Source organism: Pleurodeles waltl, chromosome 8 (assembly GCF_031143425.1).
Source record: "Pleurodeles waltl isolate 20211129_DDA chromosome 8, aPleWal1.hap1.20221129, whole genome shotgun sequence".
Lineage (NCBI taxonomy): Eukaryota > Metazoa > Chordata > Amphibia > Caudata > Salamandridae > Pleurodeles > Pleurodeles waltl.
The window spans coordinates 328492470-328517869 of NC_090447.1; the positions used below are offsets into that span (position 1 = coordinate 328492470).

At 46.8% G+C, this 25400-nt stretch overlaps 1 protein-coding gene across 2 annotated transcripts in view; it reads right to left on the minus strand.

Moving 5' to 3' along the window:
• Positions 1-319: 319 nt before the first annotated feature.
• Positions 320-25400, minus strand: part of KDM6A (lysine demethylase 6A) — a 709557-nt gene continuing 684476 nt past the window's right edge. For both annotated transcript variants that reach the window (XM_069204190.1, XM_069204189.1), the window contains 2 exons: positions 1232-1402; positions 320-772 (listed from right to left, as the gene is read on the minus strand). In XM_069204190.1, coding sequence (XP_069060291.1) covers positions 743-772; positions 1232-1402 — 201 coding nt within the window. In that variant the 3' untranslated portion in view covers positions 320-742. The remainder of the gene's footprint in view (positions 773-1231; positions 1403-25400) is intronic.

Consider the following 25400-nt stretch of genomic DNA (forward strand, 5'->3'; position numbering starts at 1 on the left):
AAAAAATAACAGCATTCCATACACAAATATTTTCAAGCAATAAATATGTATTTATAAATAGTGTAAATTTACATCAAGATTAGAAACAAATCACAAATCTGAAATTTATTCCTTAGTCTATGTGCAACCCATTTATCTTTGTGACTTGGCTGTTAATTTTTTTTTTTTTACATTTATTTTATTTAGGAAACCAAAGCAACGACCATCATGGTTTCAAAAACAAGACCGAAAAACATAAAAGCTTTAAAAAAAATTATCCCACCTAATTTTCACATTAAAAAAGTTGTCCAAGAAGACTTAAAATTCTCATCTATCTTATAAAGAAATGACCAACTAAGCTAGTACTTTTTCCAAGGGAAAAGATGAAAGGGTAGTGGAGGGTGAAAAAAAAAAAAAGAAATGGATGAAAAAATTGCAAAGAAAATGAGAAATACAAAAAGGTGGTCTTCAAGTCAGTAGTTTGTATATTGGTGCCAGTTTTGTCAGATATTTACAAAACATGGAATTATTATCTGAAGAACAGCTGGATCAGCATAATTTCAATAAAGTCCTTCTTGGATAGGAGCAGTACTTTGTCCTGTCCAGGTGGTTGACACTCCGCACATGGAAGGTTGCATAGACACAGCTTTCAGCCAGCAGCCTTGTGGGGAAAGCAAAAAATCCTTAAAAAATTAAAGTGGTGCAGAACTTCATAACTTCCTGAATATCAGAAACAATCTCATTTACTGTCCATGGAACAATGTCAGGATGAGGAAGATGGCAAGGGAGGAGCCTAAAAAAAAAAAAAAAAAGAAACAAATGGAATAATTTTCCCCACTGCAATCAAAACAATATTTAGGCTCATAAAGCCAAGTGTCTTTCTAGGCAATCATACTTCTGTAAAACAGTATCTAAACATTTATGTTTGGATTTATAGTTTATGTTAAACACTTTACACAAAGTCTTCACTGGGGAGTGACTGATATTTTGTCACTTTGAATGGCCCTTCAGCTTCCACACACTACAGAATTAGAAAGTGGCATCTATCACAATACTGCACTTTACCATACATGTAAATACATCAGCTCGTCTCATCTCTGCTTTACATTCCAGTGCTGACCCATTGATAGGTTAACATTAGAGCATAAGAGAATTTTTTTTTTTTTTTCTGTGCTCACGAGATCTTAGATGGGATTGATATTTCACCCATAAAGTGCACCTTTCCATAGACTCACGGCTTGCCTTTACTTACTATTGTAAACTGGTCGTAGATTTGCATTAGGTCCTCCAATTTGTATTGTTCTAGCACCACAAAATTTTCCAAGCCTCTACACATCTTACGTGCACAGTCGTGGCAATGTACGATGTAGGTCTTCTCAAAATTGCTCTCCTTAGTTACAAAAAGAAGATCAAAGACCTCGACCTATTGGAAACAAAATATTGACATTTTAGGGCTCTTTTTAATACTCAACAATTAATATGTGAGAAAACAAGCCTTATCAGCTGTGGACCTACATTATTAACTACTTCTCTAGTATTCTATTCCCCTGGGAAAGAGGATCCCACAATTTGGCTTAACATTAATAAACAGACTTAACGGAGATGCTGACATGAGTCTTGCATTAAAATCGTAACAATACCACCAGTATCCTTGTGAGTAATGACCAAAACAGGCACAGTACTTAGGGGCAGGGATGCTGAAAGGGAAAATTGATTAAACAGCAAAGGTTTACAAAGTATGTCCTGCCACATCTGGCATCAGCCACATACCAGAGGTATATATGGAGGACCATTTAGCAGTCTTACAGATTTCCAGGAGTGCAACTGCCAACAAACCTAAGATCCTGAATGTTGCATATTTGCCTTTGTTTCCATGCAGCAGACTCAGAGGCAATGTTTATGCTTTCCAAATGCCACATAATCCGTTTAGAGGCCTTTGAGAGTTCAAGAAACAAGAGAACAGAGCAAAGAGATGCACTGGGCTATCATCTATCATAGAAGCTATTTGGCTCCAACAAATAAGTTACTTACTTTTGTTAAAGCTTTTTCTGGTAGAGACTATCTAACCGCAGATTCTTCACCTTTTAAATACTTCCTTAAGAGTCTGACTGGATCTGGACACTTCTGAGTAGTATCTCTGTGCGGTAAAGTGGTGCCATGAGACACCACACTTATGTTGTTCCGCTCTGGAAATGACATGCAGAGCATGTACAGGCATTACTCCTGCACACTGAGGTCAGTGGCTTTCAAGACTGTCTGTGCCCAAAAATGTAGCCCCAGCAGCAGACTGACACTGACTAGTGTGCAAACAGGGATAATGGGTGGGTCGGTGAGGAATATGCAGGTAGACAGAGCCTTTATCAGAAAGAACATTACCAAAGGTAGGTCATTTGTTCGTCTGACAGATTTCTAACTACAGATTCCTTCCCCCCTGAACAGATACCAAAGTAATACCCATTCGGAGGTTGTTCTGTGAAGTGGCTCACACCAAAGACTCCTGTAGGACTGAGTGGGTGAACTGTCCATCACGGCGATCCTGTCTGTCCAGACAGTAGTTCTTCATGAATGTAAGCAGAGACGCCCAAGTAGCCGCCTAATAAATGTCCATGACAGGAACTTCGCTTATCAATGCAGTGGTAGCAGCCTGGGCTCTGACAGAATAAGTCCTTAACACTTCCCGAGGCTGCTTCTTAGCCAGTATGTAGCAGATCTTGATGAAGAGAAGGATCCAATTCTCTTCTGTGAACCCGACAAAGAGCTGATTGTTCACTCCGTGTTCTCTGGTATTATCAATATAAAAGCATTCTCCTCCTCTAAGAAGGGTGAGCTGGAGCAAGGAAAGTGATGTTTTTACTAATGTAGAATGGCATCGCTACTTTTGGAAGAAAGGATGCCCGAGTTCGTAAAACCAGTTTGTCTGGGGAGAAAGTGATATATGGTGGGTTGGGTCAAAGAACTTGGAGCTCACCAGCCATTCTGATATTATGGTAATGAGACACTTTTTGAAGGTGAGAAGCCAGAAGGGATAACTGTGCAGCAGCTCAAAGGGAGTGCGCATCAAATCTTATCAGGTTATAGGATCCCACTGTGGCATACATAGCAAAGTGAGAAATATGAAACAAATGAGGAGTCCTTTCAAAAAGTGCATCACAACAGGTGGTTTAAATAATAAAGGCGGAGCCAGCAACCGTAAGATGGCTGAACAAGCCGAAAAGTACTATTAAACTGTTCCCAAAACAGAGCCTTGCTGGGTGAGGGACAGATCAAACAAAACATCAGATAACCTGGCCTAGAAGTGGGGTCTATCTGTTGTGTACTGCACTAACAAATGCATCCCAACAGGTGTACACAATCTTTCTCTAGGGACCCATGGCTGGCAAGACGACATCAACCACCTCCAAAGGAAGGTCCAAGGTGTTCAACTATCGAAGCTCAATCTCCAAGCATGGAGGTGTATACTGCAGAGGGGCTGCTACAAGACCCTGCTCTGCTTCTGTGATAGTAGCTTATCTCAGAGAAGCAGCCTATCAGAGTACAGATCCAGAGCCACTAGAATGACTTGGGCCCGGTCAGTCCGGATCAGACTGTCAGAATTCTGCGCAGGAGAGGTATTGTCAGGAATGCATACAGGAGTCCAAGTTCCACTCAAGACTGAAGGCTTCTCCGAGGGACAGACACCTTTGGATATCCAACGTGGAGAACTGCTGACTGTGCGTTTTCAGTGGTAGTGCAGATCTAGCACCAGTGTTCTTCCCGTTAATGTAAAAGGCTTTACACCACTCTGGGTGTAACTGCCATTTGTGATCCACTATACCTCGACAGCTAAGTTGGTTTAAAGATCCCGCCACATGGTTAACCACCAGTAAGAGTCCTTGATGGCCCAGACATTTCCAGAGGTGCAGCACCTCATGGCACAAGGTCCACAATGCCAAACGCCATACAGAATCAGTACCACATGGTGGTGGTGTTGTCAATGAGCACCTGCACCAGCCTTTTCTTGATTGGCAGCAGGAAGGCTTTCAATGCCAAGTGGATGGCTCTCATCTCCAGAAAGTTATTGTGAAGCCAGGCTTCCACCGCATACTAGTGGCCTCTGATCTCCACCTCTCCCAAGTGTCTTTCCTAACCCAGAAGCGAGGAACTTTCACTGGTTGGGGAGGAAGACTGGTCTTCCGCAGACCTAATTGCGGTCAAGTAACCACCACTGCAGGTCTTTTTCAGTCTCCTCTGAGATCTGGATGTGATAGAGTTCTATTGATGTTGAATTCACTGAGTTATGCCACCTGGCATGCTTAGAACAGCAGGATGCAGGAAGCCATCAGTTCCGGCAGCCTCTGTCAACCTCACTCAAATCCAGGTGAGAAGCTCAAAGATCAGGATCATGGATGTAATGTCCTGGACTCTCCTTTCTGGTTGAAAGACAATACCAGAACAAGTCAAGAATGGCTCAGAGGAAAGGGAGCATCTGAAAAGGAGTCAGGAGAAACTTTATAGTCTGGAGGTGGGTGATGGCTGCATGGGATGAGCTTGCCTTCACCAGCTAGTCTTTGACACAGGGGAAGACTAACTCCCAAGTTATAAAGATGTCCTGCAACCATTGGCATCACTTTTTTGACACCAGTCAAGTCGACAAGGGAGGACAGCAAACTGCAAACGCTCCTGTACCACCATGAATTCCAGACAGCGCCTGTGGGCCTTCAGGACGGGGATACGAAAATAAGCATCCTGCAGGTCCAGTACCTCCATTCAGTCTCCAGAATCCAGGGCAGATGAGACCTGAGCCAGGGTGGTCCTGACAAAGCCGCAGAAAGATTGAAAAAGTCTGATGCAGTTGGTGTGGCAAAACCAGACAAGCCCAAGGAATGTGCTGTGACCTGCTTTCTTTGAAATGCTCCAGAGCAGAGTCTGCTTTATCTCTGAAAAGGCAAGTCCCATCAAAAGATAAGTCCATAAGGGGCGATTAATAATTGCCAGAGAAACCCGTTGACCTTAACCAGGCGTGCAACAGATAGTGACGCAAGTACCAATGGCTCATCCAATGTAATCCGTGACATTCAGGCCGCAACAGATGGTATATTTAGAAATGTCACAGCCATCTTATTTGGCTTGGGTCAATACCAGATGGAGATCCTCCGGGGCACCCAGAGGACTTGAGCTACAGAGTCCCAGACACCGTTGAGCGCAGTAGCCCAGAAGACAGCTGGCACTGACCAACAGGAGAGCTACATTTATGGAATAAAATACCCTCTTACGATAGGTCTACTCTCAAACTACTTATCTGACTTGATGGTTAGTCAGGAGTGTATATGAATTTGTCTTCTTGAGCTTGGTGGAAGCTTGCACCACCAAGCTCTCAGGGGATGGGTGTTAAGTCAGAAAAGCGGTGTCACCAGGGGCAGGATGATGGCACTGAGCTATCTGATGATTCACTAGGGGACCAGAGCAGGGTTTGACCCAGGGCTCCAAGGGTGTCTTTGAGGGCCATCAATGGGCACAAGGGGACCAGTACTGGAATGTTAGTCTTAACATCAAAAAGAAAAAAGGCACACTGTTGTCAGTTGTCTGTGATAAGAAGACCAAATAACCCAGTGGTTGATCAATATTTTTCATTATACAAGACATCATAGCCACGCCAACGTTATTTTACAATAAGCGGAACTTCAGGGCAAGCGATCTTGTAATACTTCACTGAATTCCATCCTCAGTTACATTGCGTGTTCGATTTCACATGATACGCGCTCCTGTGCTGAAACTATGCCATGAGACATTTTAAATCGAGAGAAACAGAAACAACTCTTTACAAATGAGGTTCCAAAGCGAACAGAATGGTTTTATTGTCCCTTACCAAAATGCGGTTTCGGCGATAATCGAGTGTGATTTTTTAGGATTGTATAAGAGCGTTCACCTCTTTCTGACATGTACAACATGGCTGTAAAGAAATGGCTCCCTGTTGCAGTTACCCCCCACTTTCTGCCTGATACTGATGCTGACTTGACTGAGAAGTGTGCTGGGACCCTGCTAACCAGGCCCCAACACCAGTGTTCTTTCACCTAAAATGTACCATTGTTTCCACAATTGGCACAACCCTGGCACCTAAAGAAGTCCCTTGTAACTGGTACCCCTGGTACCAAGTGCCCTGATGCCAGGGAAGGTCCCTAAGGGCTGCAGCATGTCTTATGCCACCCTAGGGACCCCTCACTCAGCACAGACACACTGCTTGCCAGCTTGTGTGTGCTGGTGGGAGAAAATGAATAAGTCGACATGGCACTCCCCTCAGCGTGCCATGCCAACCTCACACTGCTTGTGGCATAGATAAGTCACCCCTCTAGCAGGCCTTACAGCCCTAAGGCAGGGTGCACTATACCACAGGTGAGGGCATATGTGCATGAGCACTATGCCCCTACAGTGTCTAAGCAAAACCTTAGACATTGTAAGTGCAGGGTAACCATAAGAGTATATGGTCTGGGAGTCTGTCAAAAACGAACTCCACAGCTCGATAATGGCTACACTGAATACTGGGAAGTTTGGTACCAAACTTCTCAGAATAATAAACCCACACTGATGCCAGTGTTGGATTTATTAAAAAATGCACACAGAGGGCATCATAGAGATGCCCCCTGTATTTTAACCAATTGTTCAGTGCAGGACTGACTGGTCTGTGCCAGCCTGCTGCTGAGAGACGAGTTTCTGACCCCATGCGGTGAGAGCCTTTGTGCTCTCTGAGGACAGAAACAAAGCCTGCTCTGGGTGGAGGTGCTTCACACCTCCCCCCTGCAGGAACTGTAACACCTAGCAGTGAGCTTCAAAGGCTCAAGCTTCGTGTTACAATGCCCCAGGGCACTCCAGCTAGTGGAGATGCCCGCCCCCTGGACACAGCCCCCACTTTTGGCGGCAAGTCCAGGAGAGATAATGAGAAAAACAAGGAGGAGTCACTGGCCAGTCAGGACAGCCCCTAAGGTGTCCTGAGCTGAGGTGACTGACTTTTAGAAATCCTCCATCTTGCAGATGGAGGATTCCCCCAATAGGGATAGGAATGTGACCCCCTCCCCTTGGGAGGAGGCACAAAGAGGGTGTACCCACCCTCAGGGATAGTAGCCATTGGCTACTAACCCCCCAGACCTAAACACGCCCTTAAATTTAGTATTTAAGGGCTCCCCAGAACCAAGGAACTCAGATTCCTGCAACCTAAGAAGAAGAGGACTGCTGAGCTGAAAAACCCTGCAGAGAAGACGGAGACACCAACTGCTTTGGCCCCAGCTCTACCAGCCTGTCTCCCCACTTCGAAAAGACACTGCTCCAGCTACGCTTTCCCCAGGACCAGCGACCTCTGAATCCTCCGAGGACTGCCCTGCTCTAGAAGGACCAAGAAACTCCCGAGGACAGCGGCTCTGTTCACCCAAGACTGCAACTTTGTTTCCAAAGAAGCAACTTAAAGACAACTGTGTTTCCCGCCAGAAGCGTGAGACTTGCAACTCTGCACCCGACGCCCCCGGCTCGACTTGTGGAGAACAAACATTTCAGGGAGGACTCCCCGGCGACTACGAGAACGTGAGTAGCCAGAGTTGCCCCCCCTGAACCCCACAGCGACGCCTGCAGAGGGAATCCCGAGGCTCCCCCTGACAGCGACTGCCTGACTCCCAGATCCCGACGCCTGGAAAAGACCCTGCACCCGCAGCCCCCAGGACCTGAAAGATCGGAACTCCAGTGCAGGAGTGACCCCCAGGAGGCCCTCTCCCTTGCCCAGGTGGTGGCTACCCCGAGGAGCCCCCCCCCTGCCTGCATCGCTGAAGAGACCCCTTGGTCTCCCATTGATTCCAATTGAAAACCCGACGTGTGTTTGCACACTGCACCCGGCCGCCCCCGTGCTGCTGAGGGTGTACTTTCAGTGCTTACTTGTGTCCCCCCCCGGTGCCCTACAAAACCCCCCCTGGTCTGCCCTCCGAAGACGCGGGTACTTACCTGCTGGCAGACTGGAACCGGGGCACCCCCTTCTCCATTGAAGCCTATGTGTTTTGGGCACCACTTTGACCTCTGCACCTGACCGGCCCTGAGCTGCTGGTGTGGTAACTTTGGGGTTGCTCCGAACCCCCAACAGTGGGCTACCTTGGACCCAAACTTGAACCCCGTAGGTGGTTTACTTACCTGCAAGAACTAACAATTACTTACCTCCCCTAGGAACTGTGAAAATTGCACTGTGTCTAGTTTTAAAATAGCTATATGTGTTTTATTTGAAAAGTATATATGCTATTGTGATTATTCAAAGTTCCTAAAGTACTTACCTGCAATACCTTTCATTCAAAGTATTACATGTAAAATTTGAACCTGTGGTTCTTAAAATAAACTAAGAAAAGATATTTTTCTATACAAAAACCTATTGGCCTGGAATTGTCTCTGAGTGTGTGTTCCTCATTTATTGCCTGTGTGTGTACAACAAATGCTTAACACTACTCCTTTGATAAGCCTGCTGCTCGACCACACTACCACAAAATAGAGCATTAGTATTATCTCTTTTTGCCACTATCTTACCTCTAAGGGGAACCCTTGGACTCTGTGCATACTATTCCTTACTTTGAAATAGTGCTTACAGAGCCAACTTCCTACAATGGCCAGTTATTGAAAGTTATTGGGAGATCAGGAGGAACTCGTTTAGCAGTTTAAAGGGTCCAATACATCATAAAAAACACATGAACCGAATAGTTGCGAGTTTTCAAGTAACCAAATGCAATGTTTTTGACCACATGGGTTTGTCTCATTTATGATATGACACGCCTATACATTTAATATAATTGGGAGATGGTGCTGTATTTATGGGGCTGACCAAACAGGCTTATTATATACGTGCACTATTTGGCTTTATTTACTATCCCTCAAATATAGTAATATAACTTGCCAATTGATCCCAATTGATAGTGTACCTGAAAATGGTGTTTTATTTGACCTTGATAGCTTTATTTATGAACTCCCTGATGTATTGACGTAGAGTTCATCAAAGTGATTTAAATAGAATGCACTTATATGCTAATGTTTATAACACTGTAATTAACTTTCATGTTTTAATGGCATAAGTTTTGAATTCATTAGGTTATTCAAAGATAGAGTGTAGCTTCATTATCACATGGCGTTTCATATGAAACCCAACACACACAGTAACGGAGGATGAAATACTGGGTTTGCAATAAAATATGCCAAGATTGCTTCCCCTGTTCCCCTTCTGTGAAGGAATGAAATGTGCTGGCTATAGCTATGATGTTTTGTATAAAGAAGTATAAAGGAGAACGTACGGTCTTATCATAAACGACAGACAGTGTGCCTTCCCCCATTTTGACAAATGAACTTGGGCTACTTCAGGTTGCAGTTGTATTTTGAACATCTGAATATGGGTTGAAGGAGCATCTGTAGCCCGCATCTACATGAAACTATTCAGGGTTGTGCTGGGTTACCATTCTCTCCACAGCGGAGGATTTTGTGTATTCAGAATGTCGGTTCTGACCTACACTGTGGAAATCTGGAGGTAGGAAACCTCGGCTACCATCTGCATAACCATCACGCATTGGTACATGAAGGGACCCCATGGGCTACAATATGTATTATGCAACCCAAGGGAGCCCATGCACACTGTCTGCAGGCCTGCCATTTGTAGCATACGTGAACAGGTGCATGCACCCTTTCACTGCTGGTCACTATTTTACACTGTACTTCCCCACAAACTCCAGATCCATTTTCCTGTACTTTGTGAGTGTGGGGAAGGATAAGTTACTTACCTGTAAATCCTAGTTCTCTTCCAGGGGTATCCTCATCAAAGTCATAAACATTGAATATTCCCGCCCTTGTGCGGGGACCCCGGAGCATATATATATAAAATACATACATATTATCATGTGTAAAACAGCAATGCAGGCTATAATCATAAATAGGCTAAAATGCTTTATTTCTATGCAAGTTTTTTTTTTTTTTTTTATATTATAAAATCACAATAGATCATAAATATCTACCTAAGCCCCCAAAAACTGGACTTAGGGAAGTAAACAGCAGTAAATAGCAGAGAAAAATAGAAAAAACTACATTGAAAAACAATGAAGCATTCTTAGCCAATAGGCTGCATGCAGGTTAACACAGGAGAACCATAAAACTTTGGCACCGTGCCTTTAAGACCCTGAGCACCTCCAGTATCCCACCATGCCTCAGGGGTGAAGGGAAGGTGACAGTTGGTTCACAGTTAGGTCAGTACTTTTTTACGGTGACAATCTGTGTAACTGATTAGAAAAATAATCTGTCCTGCACTTCTAGGAGACTTGAGTCCGTGGAGGAGGGTGGGTTGTTTATGACTTTGATGAGGATACCCCTGGAAGAGAACTATGATTTACAGGTAAGTAACTTATCCTTCTCTTCCAGGGGATCCTCATCAATAGTCATAAACATTGAATAGATTAGCAAGCCCATTCCTAAACTCTGCGGACTGTCTGAAAGAAGTGCAGGAAAGAATATATATTCATGCAAATAGATTTCTAAGAGAGGCCTGCCCCACCTGGGCATCCGAGTCTAAACAGTAATGCTTAGTAAAGGTATGCACAGACTTCCATGTAGCAGCCTTACAAATCTCGGAAATTGGTACATTGTTAAGGAGGGCAGCAGTAGCCGCTTTTCCCCTTGTGGAATGCGCTTTTGGCCTAGCCAGTAATCGCTTATTAGCCAGTTGGTAAGAGTTAACAATACAAGACACAATCCATCTTGATATCGTTCGTTTAGACGCTGCCTCTCCTGTTCTTAAATGACCATAATTTAGAAACAAATGGTTAGAATGTCTAATCGGTTTTGTTTTGTCCAAATAGAATTTCAGCACTCTTTTCAAGTCTAAAGAATGCAATGCTTTCTCAGCCGGAGTCTCCGGATTGGGAAAGAAAGTCGGTAAAGATATAGTCTGATTGATATGGAATTCTGACACCACCTTCGGAAGGAAAGATGGGTGAGTTCGCAGAACCACTCTATTATCGTGAAAAACCGTGTACGGTTCTCTGCAAGACAGAGCCTGAATTTCGCTGACCCTCCTCGCTGAAGTAATGGCCACCAAAAAAGCCGTCTTCCACGTAAGGTGCTGTAAAGAGGCCTTGTGGATAGGTTCAAAGGGAGGGCCCATAAGCTTTGACAGGACTACATTCAGTTCCCATGGAGGAGAAGGTCTGCGAATGGGAGGAAAAACCTTTTTCAAGCCTTCTAAAAAATCCTTGACTACAGGTATCGTAAAGAAGGATTCCTGAGAAGGCGACTTACGATACGCTGTAATTGCAGACAAATGAACCTTAATAGAAGATACCTGCAGACCAGACTTCGCCAGATGAAGCAAATAGGACAGTATGACGTCCTCCTGAGCTCGTATGGGATTTATACCTTGTTGAGAGCACCAGATGTAAAATCTCTTCCACTTAAAAGCGTAAGAACGCCGCGTGGAAGGTCGTTTTGACTCTTTCAAGATGTTCATGCACTCCTGTGAGAGCCCTAGGTGCCCATACTGTAGGAATTCAGGAGCCATGCTGTCAAGCTCAGAGAGGGAAGGTTGGGATGTAGGATTCTGCCTTCCATTCTGCTCAGGAGATCCGGTCTGCACGGCAACCTCCTGTGAGGTTTTTCCGATAAGTTGAGTAGGTCCATGTACCAGAATTGGCGGGGCCATTGTGGCGCTATCAGAATCATTCTGGTTCTGGAGTTGTAAAATTTGTTGATTACTGCCGGTATGAGGGGAATCGGTGGAAAGGCGTAGAGAAATGTCCCTGACCAGTTGATCAACAGGGCATTCCCTTGAGATCCCGGACGGCAGAACCTGGATGCGAAGTCTGGGCATTTCTTGTTTGTTTCGTCTGCAAAGAGATCCAACTGGGGTCGACCCCATTGACCGAAGATGTCCTCGACGACTTCGTCGTGTAGGACCCAGTCGTGCGCGTCTTCTAGATGTCTGCTCAGGAAATCTGCCTCTACGTTTTGCTGACCTGGCAGGTGTACCGCTGTGATAGACATTCCCCTGGCCAGGAGCCAATGCCATATCGTTTGGGATTCTCGAGACAGAGGTAGTGATCTTGTTCCTCCCTGTTTGTTCAGGTAATACATTGTGGTTGTATTGTCTGTCTGAATTAGGAGAGATTTCCCCTGAACCAATGGAGAGAAAGATTTGAGAGCCAGATGGACTGCTCTGAGCTCCAGTAGATTTATGTGATAGTTCTTTTCCTTGTCGGACCACAGACCCTGAGCTTGGAAGGAACCCAGATGAGCACCCCAACCCTGAAGAGACGCATCCGTTACCAGAATGTCGGCTGGAATTGTCTGGTGAAACGGAGAACCTATCGACAGGTGAGGTCTGTGCATCCACCATTGTAGTGATTGAAAAGCCACTGCTGGTAGTCGAACTCTGTCCTCCCAGTGACCCGTCTTTTGGCTCCAATTGTTCTCTAATGCCTCCTGAAGGGGCCTCATGCGTAGCCTGGCATTCGGGACAATGAAGATGCATGAAGCCATGGAGCCCAGAAGCGATGTCACCTGACGAGCAGTAGGTGCATCGGCTGTTAATAGTTGTTGACACTTCCTGTGGATTGATAAAAGTCGTTCCTCCGAAGGATACACTCTTTGGAGCTCTGTGTTTAGTATCGCTCCCAGGTAGTGGAGGTTTTGTGTTGGAATCAGGGTTGACTTGTTGTGGTTGATTTGAAGACCTAGAGACTCGAAAGTTCTTAGTACGATGTCTCGATGTTCTCTCGCCTGATCCGGAGAGGAGGCCTTCACTAGCCAGTCGTCCAGGTAGGGGTAGACGAATATTTTTTGTCTTCGAAGATGTGCCGCTACCACTGCTACACATTTTGAAAAGACTCGGGGTGCAGACTTCAGGCCGAATGGAAGGACTCTGAATTGGTAGTGCTGTGACGCTATCTGGAAACGTAAAAATTTCCGATGTTTGGATGCTATTGGGATGTGAAAATATGCATCCTGTAGGTCGATGGAGCACATCCAGTCTCCCTGATGCAGTTGCGGGACAATCTGGTGAAGGGCTAGCATCCTGAACTTCTGTTTTCTTATGTACTTGTTCAGGAGCCGTAAGTCCAGAATTGGCCTGAAGAGGCCCTGTTGACCTTTTTTCGCCACCAGAAAGTAACGGGAGTACACCCCTTTTCCTTTTTGTGCCGGAGGAACCTTTTCTACAGCTTTCTTTTGTAGGAGTGCGAGAACTTCCTTGCGTAGCAGGCTGAGATGAGAAGGAAAACCTCTTGCTGGCGGCAAGTGTGGAGGAGGTTTTTTGAAAAGGAGAGAATAGCCATGTTCGACAATATTGAGAACCCACTTGTCTTTTGTGATGGAGTGCCACTCGTGAAGATGATGCGTAACACTTCCCCCCACCGGAGTGGTGCACAGTGCTGAGGGAAGCAATGCCTCATTGCTTTGTTGGTGTCTTTGCTGTAGACTGTTGAGGTCTACTTGACCCTCGGTCTCTTGTGGGTCTACGTGCCTGAAACAGGGGACGTCCCTGTCGTTGTTGTGGCCTCTGAGACCAGTGAGGGGTTTGAACCCTCTGCTGGAATGGTCGTCTGTCGTACGGCCTGTACCTCCGCCTGAAGTCTTTCTTACGTTCCAGGCCCACTGCCCTCATCGTGTCCACTTCCGTTTTCATTCGGGCCATCTCTTCATCCGCGTGGGTACCGAACAACGAATTGCCGCTGAATGGGAGGTTTAAAATGCGTTGCTGTGCTTCCTGCTTCAGACCCGTGAGCCGTAGCCAGGAAGACCTCCTAGCGCAGATTCCGTGCGCATACCCATGCGCAGCCAAATCCGCCCCGTCTGCCGCCGCGCTGATGACCTGGTTAGATACTAGGCCCCCTTCCTGCAAGATTTCCTGGAAGTCCTGTCTATCTTCCCTGGGCAACTTTTCTGTAAATCTGTGGAGTGAGTCCCACAGAGAGCGGTCATATCTGCCCAGAAGTGCTGAGGCGCTGGAGACCTTCATAGCAGATGCCGCCGTACCGCACATCTTTCTCCCCAGGGAGTCTAGGTGTCTGCTCTCCTTATCCGGGGGGACTGTGGAAGATGATGCCACAGAGTGTGTTTTTCTGGCTGCGGCTAAGATCACAGAGTCCGGTGGCGGATCCTTCCGCAGGAATAAAGGATCTTGCTCCGGAGCTTTGTATTTCTTTTGAATCCTAGCCGGGGCAGACTTGAGAGTGGCTGGAGACAGAAAAGTGTCCATAGTAGGTTGCAGCAAACCCGGTACTAGTGGCAGCAGTTTTCTCGAGACTGATCTGTGTTGTAGGGTCTGAAAGATAACTGAGGATGAGGTGGCCGGTTCCGGTACCTCAATATTTAGCTTCTGCGCTCCCCTTAGAAGAACCTCATTAAAAGTGGTGATATCATCCACCGGGGAAATCCTAGCAGGTGGAGAATCTGTGAGTGTGGGGGAGTAGCGCCCAACAGACGATCCTGAAGAAGACCAAGAAGGTGATCTTCTGCGTGGTGTTCGCGACCTGGTTCTCCTTCGGGAACGGGACCTGCTCCGAGAGGCTGTAGCAGAGTGTGCAGGTCTTGTGGTCGGCTGACGAGAAGCAGAACGAGCCCGTCCTGCTCTAGCTGTAGGCGATGGCGTTCTCGGTAATGAGGCAGTAGGAGAATACATCCTAGAGTATTGGGAATCCGGGGATGCTGCCGGTCTATTCAGGCTCTCTAACCATCTGGGTGATAGAGTGATGGGAGAAACATGCCCCGATGAGACCGCTCTGGAATGGGATGATGCACTCCTTATAGAGACCACCGGTGAGGGAGCTTTGTCCGCTGGCTCTACTGCCTGTGACACAGCTGAAGGTTGTGTCGACGTCGATTGTATCCTCGACGTCGAAGGTTGCGATGGCTGGTCTGTTCTCGACGTCGAAGGCCTTGACGTCGAAGGCCTTGACGTTGAATGTCTTGACGCCGATCGCGGGACCTGGACCTACTCGCCGTCGTGTGTCTCGACGTTGAGTGGCGAGTGGTCGACGGCGGATGTTCATGCCGTCGTGGTGGTTTTGGTGTCGTGTCCTTCGACGCCAAGGGGTGAGACGTTCTCGACGGCGAACGGGAGCGCCGGAGATGGCTCGACGCCGAACGGCGGCCTGCCGTCGACGGAGATGTACCCCTCTGTCCATGCTTCGACGCTTTGTCCTTCGACGTCGGTCTGGTCACCGTCGACGGCGATCTATGCCGGTGAGACGGTGGTGCCGATGACGTCGATGGAGAACAAACAGGCACAATCCTACCTGTCGACGTCGATCGGGCCATTCCTTCTGTTGTAGGTCTGGGAAGTGAAGAGGATGTTGACTTTTTCCTCTCCTGAAGCCCATGTAGCCTGATCTTCTCTCTGTCTTTGAGAGTCCTCCTTGACATGTTCTTACAATACTTGCAGGTGTCAGGACAGTGACTCTGTGGCAGACAGACAATACACAGAGAGTGTGGGTCTGACTGGGCTTTCTTCTTCCCACAAGAAGGACATTTTACAAAAAGAGATGGCATTTTCTGTCAAAAAAACTTCCCAACTCAGACAAAAGATGTTATCTGTCGAGTAAACAGGAAAAACACTATTTTTTAAGGATTTTTCTGAAGAAAAACTCAGAAAAACTGAGAGCTCAATGCTCCAGGATCCTCTCAGAAGAAGCCGGAAAAAAGAACTGACCTAACTGTGAACCAACTGTCACCTTCCCTTCACCCCTGAGGCATGGTGGGATACTGGAGGTGCTCAGGGTCTTAAAGGCACGGTGCCAAAGTTTTATGGTTCTCCTGTGTTAACCTGCATGCAGCCTATTGGCTAAGAATGCTTCATTGTTTTTCAATGTAGTTTTTTCTATTTTTCTCTGCTATTTACTGCTGTTTACTTCCCTAAGTCCAGTTTTTGGGGGCTTAGGTAGATATTTATGATCTATTGTGATTTTATAATATAAAAAAAAAAAACAAAAAAAACCAATTGCATACAAATAAAGCATTTTAGCCTATTTAGGATTATAGCCTGCATTGCTGTTTTACACATGATAATATGTATGTATTTTATATATATATGCTCCGGGGTCCCCGCACAAGGGCGGGAATATTCAATGTTTATGACTTTGATGAGGATCCCCTGGAAGAGAAGCCATTTTACACATTTACTGGACATGGGTCACTACTTATGTCCAGCTACATAATGGTAACTCTGAACCTGGGCATACCCCGATACTGATGCAAGCAATGGAAGTGTGAGTCCATGCACTCTGGGGGCTCCTTAGAGGACCTTCAGCATCGCTACCACCAGACTTACAGGGTTTTCCAGGCAGCCCAGCTGCTGCCAACCCTCAGACAAGTTTCTGCCCTCCTGCTGCTTGATCTGATCAAGCCCAGGAAAGCAGAACAAAGGATTTCCTTTGGGAGAGGGAGGTATCACCCTCTACCTTTGGAAATAGTTGTGACTGGCTTGAGAGGAGTAGCCTCCCCAAGCCACTGGTATGCTTTGAAGGGCACATTTGGTGCCCTCCGTGCATAAGCCAGTCCACACCAGTTCAGGGACCCCCAGTCCCTCCTCTGGCGCAAAACTAGACAATGGAAAGGGGAGTGACCACTCCCCCCGTCCAACCACCTCAGGAGTGGTGCTCAGAGCTCCTCCAGAGGGCCCCAGGGTTCTGCCATCTTGTTTCCAAGGGTGGCAGGGAACTCTGGGAGTATCTGAGTGGCCAGGCCAAGCAGGTGAAGTCAGAGGCTCCTCTGATAGGTGGTCACCTGGCTAGGTGACCGAGGCCACTCTTAGGGCTATTTAGGGTCTTCCTCTGGGGTGGGTCCTCCGATTCGACGTACAAGACTCCAGCAGGACTCCTCCTTTACTTTGACTTCTGGCCACTGGAACCGCAACTGGACTTCACAGGAACCTACAATCTGCAGCTATAGCAACGACTCTGCTCTGCAACATTTTTTCTCCGGCTCCTTCCAGCAACTGCAACATTTCCCTGGCAGTGCATCCTCGGAGGGTGGCAAGTCTTCAAGCCTGCACCAAAAAGCAAGAAGGAATCTCCCTTGGAGTGAAGGAGTCACTCCCCTGAATCCGTAGGCACCTACTGCAATGACTGGCTGCGTGGATCTCTTCTCATCCTGAGCTGCTTGGATCCTGCATCACGGGTGGTGGTCCAGAGATGTAGTCTTGGCCCTCTCTGCCGGCTGTCCAACTTTGGTGGAGGTAAGCCCTTGGCTTCCCATGCTGGGCAATATTCCTGTGCACCGTGTTGCTTGCAGCTTCCAAGGCTTGTTTGCATCTCCTCCGAGGGAACTTCAGGCTATGTACAGCCCCAGCCCTCAGCACTTCCTGTGGCGTGGGATCCCTTTCTTTAGTGCTGCGTGGGCTCTTTCTGCAACATGTGTCCCCATCCTGTGGGACTTCTGTGGGTGCTGCCTTTGCTCCTGTGCGCTCTCTGTGTCGCTGAGGGTCCCCTCTGACTCGTCCTCCTGGGCCTCGCTGGTCCTCCGCAGCACCACTTTTCCATTAACCGTGAGTATGCCTTTTGCCAAGGCTTGTTGGTGGAATACGGACACCCGTCTGCAATCTTCACTACAACGTGGGAACTCTTCTGCATTCTTCAGGAGTTCTTCTCCGGCTCCAGGGCTACAGTGCTGACCTGTTCTTCATCACTGTCGACCAACTCCCGCAAGTACAGATGGGTGGGTATTAGCTCCTACTCCTCCTGGACTCCACTGTGACTCTTGGACTTGGTCCTCTCTCTCTACAGGTCTTCCTCTCCAGGAATCCACTGCTGGTTATTTGCAGTCTTGTCTGGGTGTCTTCTTTATCTTCCTTTTGGGTGGTTTGTGGAATTCCAGTGACTTACCCTTGCTTTCTTGGTCGCTGGGGGTTACTGTGTTACCTACCTCTGTGGTTTTCTAGTACTCCCAGCTCCCCTCTACACATTCCACTTACCTAGGTGGGGGTCCTGTGTTCGCATTCCTTTTTTTTTGTATATGGTTTCAGCTTCCCCTACGGTCGCTATTGGTTATTGCTATTTGCACTGTTTTCTAACCTATTCTATGCATATTACTGTTTACTAGTGTATATAATTAGTGTCTTTTTTACCTCCTATTAGAGGGTTGCCTCTAGTATTTTGTGGTGATTTGTTCCAAAAATAAAGTACCTTTATTTTGTACAATTGAGTGTTTTCTTTCATGGTAGTATGTGCTGTGTGACTACAGTGGTTTTGCATGAGCTTTGCATGTCTCCTAGATAAGCCTTGGCTGCTCATCCACAGCTACCTCTAGAGAGCCTGGCTTCTAGACACTGTCTGCACTTCACTGATAGGGGCTACTTGGACCTGGTATAAGGTGTAAGTACCTTAGGTACCCACCACACACCTGGCCAGCTATCTACATCCCTGCACTCTTCAGGAGTGAATTTCCAACATGTTGCATCAGCATGGGAAGAGATCTGCCAGGAGTTGGTCAACATAATTATGCAAGTTAGTTTGTAGAGGTGCACATGGCGTTTCAACCCTCGTACTACCAGTTTCCACCTACTTGCCAACTCCTGTATTAGATTTGAGGAAAGATATCAATATCAGAATCAAAGTAGACTCCAAATCCTGGTATGCATCCTAAAATACGAGAGACTATTATCAGAGCTCTGACATAATATGAACAATATCACCTTACTGTATGACACCAAAAGGGACACAAGTTTTTTTTTTTTTTTTTTTTTAAGTAGAAGAAGAATTCTGAAGCAGCCTATCACAAACAGATATTCTATAAACTCCCAGACCACTAATTCATTTTGATTGAAAGGTCTCAGTTTACTGGTGAAAACTGAATTAGGAGTAAAAATATAAGTACCCGCATGTCCCAAGAAACTTCATGAATAGTTCCACTGCAAATATGACTATTAATCTATACAGGAAGCAAAACATCAAATATTTCACATGCCTTAGAGGAGACACATACTACAAAGCATGTAAAAAATGTCTTGTGTAAGCATATATGGCACACATGAGCAATAACATATTTCTAACTGAAGCTGAAATACGGCAAAGTATCCAAAACATACAAAGAAACCTACCCAAAAACAGTAAACCATGTTTTATTCTGGAAAAATTGTGCTGAACACTTTCATTACATCAGGATCATCACCAATGAGGTTTATGTATTCAAATTCTCGCCTTTATGAGCTTGGCTCTCAAAACCAAGCATGCTGTCTGAAAATGAGGATTGTGTAAGCCCTCGGGTGATTGAGGTGTTCATTCACAATCCACTTAATAAGAGCAAACATGAATCTCTGCAAAGAGGAGGCCATAATATAGTAATGTTTCTGACTATCCACATCATCCACGTTATCACAGACACTAGAGGAGAAAGCAGGAAGGCAATGAATAGGGTGAAAATAGATTTCACGGTGAGTCTTCCTACATAACATGGCAGAAGCTATTGTTCCTAAACTTCACAGATTAGCACTGTAGGAAAATGCCTCTCATGGCATGGTTACCCCCTAACCTTTTGCCTTTTGTTGATGCTAGTTATGATTGAAAGTGTGCTGGGATCCTGCTAACCAGGCCCAAGCACCAGTGTTCTTTGCCTAAACTGTTCCTTTGTCTCCACAATTGGCACAGCCCTGGCACACAGATAAGTCCCTTATGAACGGTTCCCCTGGTACCAAGGGCCCTGTGGCCACGGAAGGTCTCTAAGGGCTGCAGCATGTATTATGCCACCCTGGGGACTCCTCACTCAGAACATGCACACTGCCTCACAGCTTGTGTGTGCTGGTGGGGAGAAAATGACTAAGTCTACATGGCACTCACCTCAGAGTGTCATGCCCACAACCCACTGCCTGTGGCATAGGAAAGTCACCCCTCTAGCAGGCCTTACAGCATTAAGGCAGAGTGCACTATACCACAGGTGAGGGCATAGTTGCATAAGCTCCCTACAGTGCCTAAGCCAAATCTTAGACATTTTAAGTGTAGGGTAGCCATAAAGAGTATATGGTCTGGGAGTTTGTCAAACACAAACTCCACAGTTCCATAAAGGCTACAATGAATTCTGGGAAGTTTGGTATCAAACTTCCCAGCACAACAAATCCACACTGATGCCAGTGTGATATTTACAGAAAAATTCACACAGAGATGCCCCCTGTATACCAGTTCAATTCCTAGTGTAAGGCTGACCAGTTCCTGCCAGCCTGCCACATCCAGACGGGTTTCTGGCCACATGGGGTGTGTGCCTTTGTCACTCTGTGGCCAGGAACAAAGCCTGTAATATGTGGTGGTGCTTCTCACCTCCCCATGCAGGAACTGTAGCACCTGGCGGGGAGCCTCAAAGGCTCAACCCTGGTGTTACAGCGCCCCAGGGCACTCCAGCTAGTGGAGATGCCCGCCCCTCTGGACACAGCCCCCACTTTTGGCAGCAAGTCCGGAGGAGATAATGAGAAAAACAAGGAGGAGTCACCCACCAGTCAGGAAAGCCCCTAAGGTGTCCTGAGCTGAGGTGACCCCTGCCTTAAGAAATCCTCTGTCTTGTTTTGGAGGATTCCCCCAATAGGAATAGGGACGTGCCCCTCTCCCCTGAGGTAGGAGGCACAAAGAGGGTGAAGCCACCCTCCAGGAAAGTAGCCATTGGCTACTGCCCCCCAGACCTAAACACACCGCTAAATTGAGTATTTAGGGGCGACCCTGAACCCAGGAAATCAGATTCCTGCAACCTGAAACAAGGACTTATGAATGGACCTGAAAGCCCAGCAGACACGATGGAGACAACAACTGACTTGGCCCCAGCCCTACCGGCCTGTCTCCAGACTCAAAGAACCTGCACAGCGACGCATCCAGCGGGACCAGCGACCTCTGAGGACTGACCTGCACCTAAAGTACCAAGAACCTCCTGAGGAAAGCAGCTCTGTCCAAAAACAACAACAAGAAACCAACTTTAAAGAGACTCTTGCCTCACTCCGGGACAGTGAGTCTTCACATTCTCCACCAGACGCACCCGGCTTGAGTTCAGGAGAACCAACACCGCAGACAGGACTCCCAGGCGACTACAACGATGTGGACACCCTGAGTTGACCTCTCTGCACCCCCACAGCGAGGCCTGCGGAGAGGATCCAGAGGCTCCCCCTGACCGCGACTGGCTGGTAACAAAGGAATCTGACACCTGGACAAAGCACTGCACCCGCAGCCCCCAGGACCAAGAGGAACCACCTACCAGTGCAGGAATGCCCAGCAGGCAGCCCTCATCCTAGCCCAGTCGGTGGCTGGCCCGAGAAGCCCCCCTCTGCCCTGCCTGCATCGCCAGAGTGTCCTCCCCCCCCCCCAAAAACCCCCGGGGCCCTCCATTGCTTTCAACGCAAAACCTGACACCTATTTTGCATACTGCACCCGGCAGCCCCTGCCTGTGCTGCGGAGGGTGTATTTTGTGTGTCTGTGTCCCCCCCCAATCCCCCCCAGTGCTCTACAAAACCCCCCTGGTCTGCTCCCAGAGGACGCAGGTACTTACCTGTTAGCAGACTGGAACCAGAGCACCCCTGTTTCTCCATAAGCACTTATGTTATTTGGGCCCTCCTGTGACCTCTGCACCTGACCGGCCCTGTGTTGCTGGTGCTGAGGATTTGGGGTTGCCTTGAACCCCCAACGGTGGGCTGTCTGTGCCCAGGAGACTGAACTTTTAAGTGTTTTACTTACCTGAGAAACTATTACTTACCTCCCCCAGGAACCATTGGTTTTTGCACTGTGTCCACTTTTAAAATAGCTTATTGCCATTTTTGCCAAAACTGTGTATACTACTGTTTTAATTCAAAGTTCCATACTTACCTGAGTGAAGTGCCTTACAATTTATGTACTTACCTAAATTCTGAATTTTGTGGTTCTAAAATAAATCAAGAAAATAATATTTTTCGATATAAAAACCTAGTGGCCTGGATTTAAGACTGAGTGCGTGTTCTCATTTATTCCCTGTGTGTGTACAACAAATGCTTAACACTACCCTCTGATAAGCCTACTGCTCGACCACACTACCACAAAATAGAGCATTAGTATTATCTAATTTTGCCAGTATCAACCTCTAAGGGGAACCCTTGGGCTCTGTGCACACTATCTCTAACTTTGAGATAGTATATACACAGAGGCAACTTCCTACAAGCACTAAAACATTTTTTCATTATTTACTCATGAACCGGTTGTGTAATCTGTCACAGAGAACTACTGGTATTTTCTTGCCTAATGAAAAAGCAAGTACAAAGGACTGCAGAATCTAGGTACTAAGAAGCCGCTATTTGTAGATGTGTTACATCCCTCTTGCTCAGTTTCCAAAAATATAAACACGGAGAACAAGTTACTGACCTTGGGTAATATCCTTTCTAGTGGATACTCCAACCAATTAGTCCTCAACTTACTCCAAGGTGCCAGACTGGATCAGGAGATGTGTTTAGCAATGCTCCTGCATGCTGGGAGGTGGCTCCAGGTGTGTCTGCAGTGACTATCACGCTCCCACCCTAAGTCAAGAAGCAGATCTGCACAAATAATTCAACCCTGTACGGTGATGTCAGTTTCTCAATCCTTTATCTTTCATCCATAAGACATCGATCATTTCAAACAAAATATTGATGACAGATGGGGGATGTCTAACTTGAGCCCTTAGACTGAAAGGAGTTCATAGAATGAGGAGGAGGGAAGGAAGTGAGGAATCTATAGCTAGAGTACCCACAAGAAAAAGCTTTACCAAAGGTAAGTAACTTGTTGTTCTGATGGATACTGCAAACCGCAGATTCCTCGCCTTTAGATACAACAGCAGTATCTTGCAAAGGTGGAGGTTCAGAGGAGGGGACTCAAATGAGGTGTAGGTTATGAAGGCTTGGTGCAGGACCCTGACCTGTTGCTGTGAGACGAAGTCATCCCGCAGTGCATTTCTAATCAGGGGTAAATGGTGACCAAATTCAGCATTGATGCATTCTGAGCCTCGTAGTCATTCTCACTGCAACCCACAATGGAGCCCCATGGGATCCCAACCTGAATGTCCTGACCTGCTATGTCGCATGAAAAGCCTTGAACACCACTGAGTGCTGGATAGCCCCAATAAAGAGAATCTTCTGTGTGGGGATGGGGTAGGGCTTCAGCTTGTTTATCGTAAAACCTAAAGAAGTTAGGAGTTTGTTAGTCATAGAAGACTTACTGAGATAAGCTCACCTTGAACAACCAGTCGGGGAATGTGTACATGTATTCCTGACCTGAAGGTGGGCAGCAACCACTGCCAATGCTTTCATGAACACCTGAAGGGCCGAATTAAAGCCAAAGAGATTTCAATGAATTATGTGTGCTCCAACCCCACTGTCACCAGAATGACATGCCTGTGGGGCTGCAGGACAGGTGTATGAAAGAACAAGTTACTTACCTTCAGTAACACCTAATCTGGAAGAGACATTCTAGTTGCAGATTGCTTAAATTAGAATTTCCCCCAGGTGTCAGTTTGGATCCGATGGATTTTTGTCAAGCAGTTGCCTGAGCACCATTAAGTGGCTTTGTTCAGCTCTGATAGCATTATCACTTTCCATGCCAGAAGCCATAAAGACCGACTCTGGTGAGCCAGAACTAGGGCCCTGAAAGGGAAGCCCCTGTCCCTAGAAATCAGTTTGCAGAGCGAGGAGGATGGGTGGGTCAGTAAGGAATCTGCAGCCACTAGAATATATCTCTACCAGATAAGGCATTACCAAAGATAAGTTACTTGTTTATCTGATACAGACTTCTAGTTGCAGATCCTTACCTCAGAATAGATACCCAGGCAATACCATACCCGGAGGTGAGTCTGCAAACCAAGATCATACCAGGAAGTCCTGCATGACTGAACAGGCAAAGTCCCCAGCCCTCCGGACCCGACTGTCCAGGCAGTAGTGTTTTGTGAACGAGTGTAGTGATGCCCACGTTGCTGCCTCACAGATGTCCAGGAATGGAACTCCGCATGCTAATGTTGTGGTTGCAGCTGTTCCTCTGGTGAAGTGAGCGTGCAAACCCTCCAGGAGTTGCTTTTTAGCTAATGCGTAGCACATTTTAATGCAGAGAACAACCCAGCTAGTGAGGTTTTCCTCTGCACTGCCTTCTCTTTGCACCCACATAACCCAGGAAGAGTTGATCGTCCACCCGGAACTCTCTAGTATGATCAAGGTACAACGCCAATGCTTTTACTGTGTCCAGGCAGTTGAGTCTCTCCTCTTCCTTAGAAGGATGTGGGGCTGCATAAAATGTAGGAAAGGTGATGGATTGGACAAAACGAAAAGGCGTTGTAGGAAGCTGGCTTGGTGTGTGGTGAGTACCTATGGTGTTATCACCTTATACCAGGTCCAGGTATCCCCTATTATTGAAGTGCAGGCAGTGTCTAGGAAGCCAGGGATCTCTGGAGGTAGCTGTGGATGAGCAGCCAAGACTTATCTAGGAGACATGCAAAGCTTATGCAACTATGCACTAAAATCACACAGCAATTACAAACATTAAAGAACCACACAGTGTTACAAACATAAAGGTACTTTATTAAAGTAACACAAATACTAAAATACTGTATAGGCAATACCCCAACTTGAGGTAAGTAAACACACTATTATATACACATTAGCAATCAGTAAACTGCATAGAAAGAAACAGGCATTGATTAAAGCAATAGCAAACAGTGAGGGCCCTAGGGAAGGGCCAAAACATATACTAAAAAAGTGAAATATGAAAGGCAGCCTCGACCCAAGGAAGTGGAATCAATAGAAGGGAGCTGCAGGAACTAGGGACCCCAAGAGGTGATTACCAGAATTACCCTCAGCGACCAGGAGAGCAGAAGTAAGTACCTGGTTTTCCCCAAAACCAACAAGAGGACTTTGGAAAAGGATTGTGCAAGACCGGGACAATACTGGAAGAACCCAAAAGTGGATTCTGACAGAAGAGAACTTGCAAAGGAAGGGGACCAAGTCCAGTTCATCATGGAATGTCTGGTTGTGGCAGGAGCCACTACCCACCGTTCTGTAGATGCAGGACCAGGTCGTCAGTGGACAAAGAAGGTCAGCAGTGCGGCAAGGGAGCAGAAGAGGAGCTCCAGTAGTGATCCAAGTGATATCCCACATCGGTGTTCGTGATGCAGTCGGTCAGTGGTGCAGGAAAAACAAGAAACAAACCCTGGCAAATGCAAGAGTTGGAGAAGAAGGTTTTCATTTTGCAAGGCTGAAGAGGCCAAGCAAGTTCCAGGGGTCTCGTCCAAAGGAATGGAGCCCGGGGTGACCCTCAGCAGCTGGGATAGTCACAAGAAGAGGAGGCAGCCCCCACAGACGACCCACGTGCAGCAGGCATAGTAGTCACAGTGAGGACCACTCAGTACATCTGAGGAGGATTTCCACATCACTGGAGCAGCAGGCAGGAGACTGTGTGTTGCAGAAAGAAGTGCTGGGGGCCGGGGCTACCCGGAGCCGGAAGATC